At 47.0% G+C, this 10,681-nt stretch overlaps 2 protein-coding genes across 2 annotated transcripts in view; one reads left to right on the top strand and one right to left on the bottom strand.

Moving 5' to 3' along the window:
* Positions 1-1,549, top strand: part of TNKS (tankyrase, TRF1-interacting ankyrin-related ADP-ribose polymerase) — a gene marked incomplete at its 5' end in the record, with an annotated part of 42,711 nt that extends 41,162 nt beyond the window's left edge. Inside the window, one exon of the mRNA XM_010286703.1 lies at positions 1,130-1,549. Coding sequence (XP_010285005.1) covers positions 1,130-1,216 — 87 coding nt within the window. The remainder of the gene's footprint in view (positions 1-1,129) is intronic.
* Positions 1,550-7,161: 5,612 nt separating this feature from the next.
* DUSP4 (dual specificity phosphatase 4) lies at positions 7,162-10,613 on the bottom strand. Its single transcript, XM_010286704.1, has 4 exons — positions 10,508-10,613; positions 8,332-8,468; positions 7,757-7,961; positions 7,162-7,547 (listed from the first exon to the last, which is right to left on the bottom strand). Exons 1-4 carry the CDS (start codon positions 10,611-10,613, stop codon positions 7,162-7,164), a joined length of 834 nt encoding a protein of 277 aa, XP_010285006.1.
* Positions 10,614-10,681: the final 68 nt, after the last annotated feature.

Here is a 10,681-nt window from a genome sequence, read left to right on the forward strand (position 1 = left end):
CAAGAACACATGCATTTCTGGGACTGTTGTAGAGAATGAGGATTGTGGGCTTTTTACCTGTAGATTCCCAGCATGACAGTGTCCCTGTCTGCCAGAGACTACCCTTAAACGGCAGTGGAAGTAGCACAACCATTTTCAGGAGGTGATTTTTAATCTGAATAACCCAGCTAGACCCTTACTGTAGAAAAGTGGTCTGCTCACTACTCTGGAGGGCTCCAAGAGTATATAATAAATTCAGGTTTGAAGGAACTTTGGGGAGGTCACCTAGGCCAGCCTCTTGTTCATGCTGAATTCAGACCAGATTGTTGAGGGCTTTCTTTGACCAGACAGGTCTTGAAGGCCTCTGAGAACAGTGTTTCACAGCTTCTCTCAGCAACTTGTCCCTTTGTTTAATTATCCTCAGAGCAAAAAATAAGTTTTTTGTATCCAATAAGAACCTCCCCTGTTTTTTAATCTCATTCTCCTGCTGTGCAGCTCAGAAAAGAATCTGGCGCTCTTTTCTCAGTAGCCTTCCATACGTGATGGAAGATGCTGTATGTCCCACAAAGCCTTCTCTTTTCTGAACTGAACAAATCCATTTCCCTCAGCCGCTTCCTGTTTATCCTGTGTTCTCTCCCCCGACTATCTTATTGGTCCTTCGCTGAACTTGGCTCCAGCTTGTTGCCATCTTTCTTGTGTTGGAGGGCTCAAAAGTTGTATGCAGTTGTCTAGATGTGGTCTAGATGCTGTGACCAGCATTTGCAGGTCAGTGAGCATTTTAGGGTCAGACTACATAGGTCTTCTGAGATTTTTTTTAATAACTTACAGGTGCTGACTGATCTGTAGGATTAGCTAACAAGGAGAGTAACTCTGATAGTGAATTCCTGTTGCACACACATTTTCTGGCAGTGTCCGCACGGAAGAAACCTTTTTCTTTCTCCTAGTGTATTAACAAAGGTATTAACTACATTGAGGAGTTCCCACTGAGTGTTGGCTAGGTTTGCAATCTTTTTCTTTTGCAGTCTGCAAACATAGAGCTGATTCTTGCACTGTCCTTCCTGATCACAGTTTATTGAAAACCAAATGTGAACTTGCTGAGCATACCCTTGCATAAAGCAATGCTTTTTTTTTTTCTTGATTTAACTTTCAGGCATACCCAGAATATCTCATTACATACCAGATTGTGAAACCAGAAGCTCCCTCACAGACAGCAACAGCAGCAGAGCAAAAGACCTAGTAGCTACAGAGCAATGAAGAAGGATGTGACTTCAATCTTGGACTGGATGGATACGTGTTTCAGAAATCAGTATCATATAAAATCCTTAACAACCTGGAAATAAGCTGTATGTCTTTTATGAAGCATTGGTGTCTTGATGAATAGGATATGAGTAACTCTTGCATACTCAACTGCTACTGTTCCTTTTGAGGAAAGTTTACAAGGGACTGCCTTTTAATAACATATCTCAGGCTCCTAGTCTCTGCGGTCACCATGTGTAAAGCAATGTTGTTTTGATCTAGATTTTGGGAACATTATTGTGCAAACGGAAATCTTTATCAATGCCATCTCACATGTTAAAATTTCAGACACTACTATAATAGTTATTTTATTTGCAGATAAATTGCATTAAGCCCATAATTTTCTTTTCAGCATACGCCAGTCATTTTATGTTTGCAGGAGATCTAGTCAGCTATTTATTTTCCTTTTGTATTCTGAAGTTGAGCCGGAACCTTCTTAAAGATATTTTGCACAAAGTCGATTTGACTAAAATCATTAACAATGCAATATGAATTTCATCTGAGAAGGGGCTAGGTCCAGTTCTTCAATAATAGGGGTTTTTTTACACACCTCTGAGCAAATGGTAATATGAGTGAGTGTAACTTTAGAGTGGAAACAAATTGTGTCAGTTTTCTGCTTTGAGTTTTCTCGGGGAAGCCCTAGGAAGTATTTGCAAGGGTAAAACCAGCTCTTGTGCTTGGAACAACTTCATAAAGCAGGTCAATGCCCTCTGCTGGCATCTCTAAAAGAACATTTTATAAGGTTCCTATTAAGAACATGCAGGTTGTGAAATGTTCTCCAGTTACAGTAGCGTACGGTTTTGCTGGGATATAGCAGGTGAAACGTCAGAAGATTGCATACACGAGGGCATATCTGGTTCATGTCCCTGTCTAATCTGAGAAGAAATAAATGGGTTTCAAACTGGTAAGGGAGAATGTATTATAGCAGTTTCATGTCACATCTTTGCGTGTGACATCACAGTTGAAGGGCTTAACGGATTTACAAAAATAATAATTTTTTTTAAATATTGATTTTACATTTTGATGAGAACAAACTTTTAAAACATCAGTTGGCAAGTGGATTTGTATGCAGGTATACCAGAGAACAAAGCTAGGATTTATTCACTCTAATCCCCTTCCCTGCAAGTTCCCAGGTTTATTTCACTGGGTAGGAGAAAGTTATTTTTAAGCATTGCACAGCACAGCATCAAACAATTTCAAAAGTCCCCCACATGGAGGATATGCATTTAACAAAAGTAGAAGCAGATTTCTTTTTTGTGTTGTTTCTACAACTTCAGAGCAAGTTGAAAATAGAGATGTTTTAATTATTTTCTTAATAACCAATACCAGGAGATGTGCTTCAGTGTTGAGCATATAACAACTGGAAAAAAAAAAAGAAGTTCCTTTGAACACAACACACTGTACATTTCCCTGTCAAACAGCACTGTTTAGTATCTGATGATCCAGTTCATGCATTCAGGTTTTATCCCCCTTAAAGCAAGAAAACGACAGAATAGTGTGCTTTTTTTAGTTTACAAAAATACATGTGCTCCCTGCAAGTGTGATTTTGCTGACACATTTGAATAAAGCAAACTTAAACCTGAAGAGCTTTTCACTTTCAGCGCTAAGACACAAAATTTTCATTTTTAACATTAAGACATTAATGTTGAAGCAAGTTATCCTCACAGAGGAACTTCACCCACTGTAAAATCATTCATTTGATACAATCTGGCTACCTGTGCATCATCTGTTTGTAATATCTCTAAAGAAAACCTTGAAAATAGCAATACTCCAACAGATCTTGAATTTGGGGGCTTATTCTTCTTGAGCTGGCAGTGGATATATGGTTCTCGCTTCATTTTGTGACCTGAGTGAAATATGTAGCTTCGAAGTCCAAGCCAGGCTCTAGCCTAGTTTTCCTTTTAATCAAATTTCATTGATAAAATTGGGTGCTTGTATTTTGGCTACTTGTTTAATAGTGTTAGGATTGCAAAGATCACCACTAGGCTTTGGAGCTTTGTATTCATCATATAAGTTTGGGATTTGTTTTTAACTTAGTTAATAATGGAGTGGGGGATGTGCCTATCTACACTAGGGTTTCAGATAGCGGTGAGAGTGGGTGTTGCTCACCATCCCCAATTAGACATAGTTTTAAATGGTAAAACAGTTGTGCTGCTTAGGTGAGCAAAATGGTTAATGTGGGTGTGGAAGTTAAAAGCTTTACATCTTTCAAAAAACAAGAACAAACGTAAAAAACAAAAACCCCACCAAGCCCGCACTAGATTCTGTTCTTGCTTGTTGTTTCCTGTGTGCTGATTGAACTAATGGCTAGTCTGGATTCCTTCTGCAGCCTTGAACTTCTAGAGGATAAAAATACTGTCCAGTATCTTTGAACTGCCAGTGTTTGCGTATCTGATGTTCTGTGCAGAGTAAAGGTGCTGTGTGAGGAAATCATTTTGCAGTGGTTTTTGTCTCGTAATGACGTGATCTCGTGTCCGTTTGTGGCCAGATACGGAGGAGTACCCGGGCCTGATGACGCGTCTGTGTGTTGTAGAAACCTGTGCAGGGGTAGCGTCCGCCTCTCCTGGTGTATGTTATTGTAGCTCCTCTTACAGTTTAAAACAAAGTGAGGATCTGCCCATCAATATCGAAGTCACCTGTGAAAAAGCTGGTTGTGGTTTTGGCGGTAGAGCTGCAGTTAGCAGGTTGTTACGGTACAGGTGCTGCTGCTTTAGCTGAGGGAGTTAACTTGATGCCTCCTAATTCTAGAGAACGGGACCATAAAAACAGCATTGCCCCCATAACCAGCCAGCTGCTGCCTCCTGAGAAATAACGATGTTTTTAGACTTCCTGAGAAGAGCATTCCCCTGGTGATGGGATGCTCATTTGCAGTGTTGGGTCACCAGCAGAGGCACAGTAGGAACTGAGGGTGCCAGAGCACGCTGGGCTAACCCATCTCAAAGGCTTGGGAGCTTGGGCACCTCTCACTGGCTCCAGAAAGAGCTATTCCCACTGGGACAGAACATGGTGTCTGCTGGGGAAAGGGGGAGTTGTCTTTCAGCCCTGTCGATTTCTGTCCATGTCCCTTTGAGGCAGCATTTTGAAATGTCTGTGCAGTTTGTGATGGGACCTTAATGGGCAAAACAGAAAGAAACTTCACCACACAGCAAAGAAGGGAGGGTTCTGCTCTCCATTGCTGAAATTGTTTCCATGAGACAGATAAATTAGGTACCTGGTGCAGAGTGACATTGCAGCTGTCAACAAAACTTCTGTTAGGATTAAAAGCAGAGAGTACAGTACCTTAATAAGGTGTATCTTATTTTCTCATCTTTGTTTTTATCTGCCAATCTGTTTTGATCCCAGCTCCACGGAGACTATTACAAACCTCTTGTACTAGTTCCACCATTTTGCAGTCACTATTGGTCTGTAGTCCAAGGAATGAGCAATGTATTCTTCTAACCTCCGTTTTGAATGTTTGCATGTGATGCGATTGAATCCCACTGCATTATGCAGGAGGAATTTATTTTGCCTGCAAACGTTTGTACTTTGCTTGTTGGTAACAGAATACCCCAAAACAAAATTCCACACCGAAGCAAAAAGAAAGGCCCGCAAAATGTTCTGCACTGCTGGCTTTGGTGGGCAGCAGACACAGAAGAGGCACGTGGCATATGGGACGGAGTAGCTTCTGGAGAAGGGCACTTGCTTGGCTCTGGAAACCAGCTGATCCTACTGTTTGTTGTAGGTTAGAGGAGGTGTCTGCTCCCCGTGAGTGCATGAAGTGCTGAGGGACACTAACACGTCGTGCCACTGCGTGGCCTGCGGGAACTACTTAAGGCAGTGGCAAATCTTCTCCAGAAAGACTCCATCCCTGCAGTGAAGTCAGAGCTCCTGCACAGTACGTGCACTACCCAGAATTTCCCCATGGGACTGTTAACAGAAATTACCCAGAACAAATTTTTTCCAAAAGATGGGTAAAAGGAAGGGTCCAACCACAAAACAGATTAGTTTGAACATTGCTTATCATTCTCAGAAGCTGAAGGTCAGGAAATGTGTGAATTTATTTTTAATGGGGTTTCTTCCTCTCCATGCTGCTTCACCACAGAAAATCTAGCTCTGAAGTCTAAAAGGCGATGCACCTAATGCATGCGTCAGTCATTTTAAGCCGTGCTGCAGCCCTGCTGAGGAAGATGTGGGGTAGTACAGATCCCGTTCTTGCCACAGGTAGCGAGCAGCTTGTGAACCTCCATAGACTTGAATCTACTGATGGTCAGAGGTGGTGGCTTTGGCACAGGCCAGAGCTTGCGCTTGATCTTTCACGGAGCGGCAGGATGTGCACACGGAGGTGGAGTGGCAGTGTTCCCACCTATCTGAACATGCAGTAGATGTGAAACCTAGAGGACCAGGGGACAGCATATGCTTGTTAAAGCTTCTGAAGCAAGGTGAGTGAGCCTGTGAATCAGTAGGGAACATGAGAAATGGGTGTGTTTCCCATTACATCAACACATATGCCTGTCAGGTTGTATTACCTGACTGGTTTTGAGATATCTATCCCCATCTTCCTGCACCTGATAGTGGCAAGTTCTAGTATTGGTTCCATTAATTACTAATGTAGTTTGATTAGAGTCTCTGTATTAAAGTCAGTTTTGACACTTTGTTGTTAACATCTGCAGAGCTTGCTTCAGCTTTGGAAATTGAAATGGGGATTTTTCTGTGCCACAGTCCTGTAAGCTTGTGTATCTTCATTCTCTGCCAGCCCAAATGGCAGTGTACCTAGGGGTTGAGTTTTTTGACATTTTTTTTTTTTATAGAACTTGTTTTCATACCTAGCCCTGTGTTTCCTCTCTTGGTTGCCAATTACATGGAGCTGGGATATCATTTATTTATTTCTTCCTTTACCCTCTCTCTCAGAGATGATGGGCAGGTTTCTCAGCCTACCTACATGGTGGACTTTAGGTAACATCTCTGTAACAACCGAGTTTGATCTATAAATGTGCTTGGCTAAATGTCTGATCTGCAATACTTGTAATAGTTTAAAGTTCAATAAATACATTTTTAACAGTTTCTCTGTGAAAGCTGAGTGTTTGCACCATCTGCTATTCTGTCTTGGTCTTAGGACAAACCTGTGCCAGCCACAACTGTTGAAAACGGTTTTATTTTCATTTTCTCCCTCTCTCAGGCAATAAATAAAAAGTTAATTTCTAAAAAAAAAGGGAACAAAACCATACATATGTACATCAGCCACACAGGCATCTTGTGTGTTGGATTAGACTGGGGGGGAAGGAGGGAGGTAGGGTGGGAAATACAGCTCCAGGTGGGTTGAAGATGAGGCATGTTCTAGGCTTGGACCAAAAGCTGTAGCATTGCCTCACCGGGCACTGGCATGGGTGAGGCTGACTGTAGGCAGCCCTGTGCCACCACTCCTGCTTGTCACCCAGTGTAACTGCCTCAGGTAAGCAGCACCCACCCCTGTCGATTCGTGCAAGGGGGAAAGACTGCTGCACAACAAAGAGGGGATGCTCCCCTTTCAACCCGGGGGAGCTTAGGGCAGAAATACAGGGAGAAAGGGGTATCTTTTTTTTTTCTTTAAAGAAAAAAAGAAACAAGACAACAAAATAGGGATGGAAAGAGATGAAGACCAGGCACTTGAGGAAACCCAGTATACTATTTTTTCCCTCCCCCAAAGAGCCTGGACAATGTCAGGGTTTGTGGCTTTTACAACTTCCATGCTGTCAAAACATAAAATTAAAAAGCAAAAAACAAACCAAGATGAGGTAAGACATTTCTCTACGAAAAAGACTTTGAGTCCAGGGTGAACGGCAGTGTCCGGCGCTATTGCTTAACCTCACGGGGCTCCACCTGCCCCCTCCACACCTGGCGCTGGCTGCCTGGCTGGCCTCAGCCCCTGAGCTAACAGCTGGGCGACGTGGTGATGGGGCTGTGCAGGTAGGGGAGGCTGCTGGGGGTGGCATGGACACCAACAGAGACTGGGAAGCTGAAGACAAACTGGGAGGTGGGGGTGGAGGTGGCCTTGCCCCGCTCCCGCAGTGTCCCCGAGGGGCTGGCAGCTTCCACTGCGCACGAGGTGGCCAACACCTGCGATTCAAACTGCAGCAGCTGCCCCATGAAGCTGAAGTTAGGGGAGATGATGCTCCGGCGCTGCTTGACAAACTCAAAGGCCTCTTCCAGCTTGACACGCTTCTTCATCATCAGGTAAGCCAAGCAGATGGTGGCAGAGCGGGAGATACCAGCCTGGCAGTGGACTAGGACCCGGCCACAACACTCCTTCACCGAATCTGGAGGGCAAGAGGCGATGAGATGCAAGACCAACGCCATTCCAACAAAGCCAAACCTGCAGGTGTTGGCTGACCTCCCTCCCACCACTGCAACAAATGGCCTGGACCCTGCCGGACCCCAGTCCCCCCTGAGCCAAAGGCTCGTGGTCTTTGAGGCAGGAACGTCCCCCCATGTGAAACAGCCACGGCTGCTCTGCACAGGCACTCACCAATGTACTCAATCGCCTCCATGAACCAGGAGCTGATGTCAGCTTTGTGGTTATCCTCCACGGGGATGCACTTGTACTGGTAGTGCCCCTCAAAGTGGTTGGGGCAGTCTGAGGAGACGTTCAACAGTGCATCAAGCATGTCCCGCCGGGCGGCATGGTAGGCGCTGCCAAGGTAGAGGAAGGGAAGGATTTCCACAGGGCCACCCTGTTACAAAGAAAAACAACAGATAGGGGGGTGACCAGGGGACAGAAGTGGGCAGGACACACATCCAGATGGCTTGGAGGCCCTGAGCAGAAGCTGCCTTTCTGAGCGGTTAGACCCATTTCAGCCCTCCCCCTCTTCATCCCGTTCAGGAACGGGCAGGTGTGGTTACTGGGATTTGGTCTTGTCCACTCACCAGGGAGCAGAAACACCCTGGCATCAGGAGGACCACCATGCTCTCCCATGAGAGGAAAAAGAGCAGGGCTCTGGCTCTGCAGGCCTCGGCTGAGGGACAGCAGAGTCTCCAGCAGGACCAGGTTGCAATGCTAGAAGGAGCAGTCAAAGTAACTGAGCACTGGGCTTCTGGACATACCTGGTCATGAAGAGGAGTCCCACAGGAACTGCAGCCCAAATCCAGGGGCTCGGCGCTGGTGGGGGGCGACACATTGCTCAGAGACTTGGTTTTTGCACAGAATTCGGGGTACTCGGAGGAGAAACGCTCATAACCCCCTGCAAAAAGAGAGGCAGCGAAGCGTTATCCCATGCTACATTCACAGCACAGCTGGAGCTGACACATCTCACCGTGCCCTTCACCACTAGATGATGCTGCAGTGATGGAGAGTGGTCTCCTGCCCCAGGATGAGCAACCAGGCTCCTGGCAGCAAGGGGGGAATCCTTAAGGCCCCACCACTCCCAAGAGTGGAGCAAGAGCTCCATGAGCTCTGCAATGCTCTTGGCTGCCCTAAGCCTCCGGTCCAGGGGTTAGTCCTCTACCCGCCGCCAGCCAAAACCCCAGACCGAGGCCAAGGTTGCTCTTTAAGGTGATGGAGAGAGGATTTGTTGCCAGCACCCTCTGACTTTAATGGGAAAAGCTGCTCCCAGACTGACAACTGTTCAGTTCCCAGCTTTCCCAGACACAGCATCCTGACACAAAGCACAGGGAGATCTCCCACTTTCCCAGCCTGACCCTCCAGCCCAGAGCTCCCTAAAACCCCACTACAAAGCCACTCTCCAGAGGGAGACGTCCACTGCCTCTCAAGGACACGGGTGTGAGCCAAACACGGAGGTTAGCACCCTGTGAAAGAGCAGCTTGGTCCTTTGACCTGCTGCCAGGGGGAGAAGCAAAGGTGACCTCAGACCTTCCTAACAGCACACAAAATGAGAGCAAATGCCATCGACTTCCCAGGACGGGGAAACTGCAGTGTTGGCTGCAAACAAACGCCTCTGGTGAGATTTCCTTCTCTCATTCAAACCAAATCAACAACCCTGACATCCTTCTAAGTCTCACCTTGAGCCTAAAACCAACAGAAATCAGGTATTATCAGCACAGGAATCTAGCTAGACCAAGCCCTGGCTTCCAGGATAGCTCCTGAAGACTCCCCCCAGCTGCAGGACCTTATGGCTGCAGATTTGGGCTTGCCAGAGCACACACAGCAGGACACATACTCCTTATCCAGCCTTAGAGCTCTGAGACTGCCCTGAATGAGGCTGGATGTTCAAAAGATGAGTGGATGCAAGGGTCTCCAGCAAAGCAGCCCGTGTCCCGGTGTCCTTTTTTGTTTCCTCCTCCTTCGCAAGGAGGGGGTCTAGTACCTTAAAGCAGAAATATGCATAGGCATCACTGAATTTGCACTGTCCCCCCCACCAGATGAGCAGGACCGTTTGCAGGGGCTGCGTTTCCAGGGCCTGACATCACTTTGCAGCCCCGCTGGTTCGATTTGGAGGAGCACCCAAAACCAAGTCACCCCTGTTGGACATCTTCAGGAGGTCTGAACCTAAAACCCCTGGATCTACCACATCCCACTCCGGTGCCCATCGCACCACCCTGAGAAGGAGAAGCTGCCCAGGGTGATGTGCAGAAACGGGCTCCCTCCTCAGAAAGGCAAAGCGACCCTTTCAAACTGTCAAAGATCACACAGAATCACAGAATCATATAGGTTGGAAAAGACCTTTAAGATCATCAAGTCCAACCGTCAACCCAACACCACCATGGCCACTAAACCATGTCCTGAAGTGCCACGTCTACATGTTTTCTGAATACTTCCAGTGATGGAATGTTTCTCTCACACGTATCTCATCAGATCTAACACCCGTTCAAGCCAAGCGACACGTCCAGAGGCTCCATCCAGCAGTGTGCACCTCCCCGCTGTGCGTGTGAGCCCTGCCTGGCGCAGGAACCACGCTGTGTGGGTGCCCATCACCGAGCAACACCCAGGCAGGCTGTTTCACAGGGAACCTGGCAGCAGCCTGATCTGCACACGACCGATCCTGGCCCCCATCGTGACCTGCACCCAGCAAACTGGCATTTGGACGTGCACAGCGCTGGGTCAGCACGGCGCTTGTGAAATCAGAGCGAGATCAAGCATTTCAGTGGCTCTGTGGTAAGTGAGGAAGAGGTCTCTTGTGCCGAGACTGAGTCTCCAGGACCCCGTTCCTTAAAAGCAAAGGAGTGGAAGCCCCAGACAACCCCCCATGAGAACCGCAGGGGCACCAGAAGCCCTCAGCTGACAAAGGCCACCCTTGAAGCACAGCGGCGTTTCCTGCCACACACGTGGCTCCTGGCACCACCACGGCTCCCGGCGAAGGACCCGAAAGCACGTTGCCGAGCGAGCCTTTGCTGCGCTGGCACTCCCGCAGCCGCGCATCGTACGGCATCCTCGGAACGGCTCCTGCTGTTTTTACTGTATCTACTGTATCTAGTGCAAGGGACGCGCTAGCTCCTC

Source organism: Phaethon lepturus, unplaced genomic scaffold (genome assembly GCF_000687285.1).
Source record: "Phaethon lepturus isolate BGI_N335 unplaced genomic scaffold, ASM68728v1 scaffold4085, whole genome shotgun sequence".
Lineage (NCBI taxonomy): Eukaryota > Metazoa > Chordata > Aves > Phaethontiformes > Phaethontidae > Phaethon > Phaethon lepturus.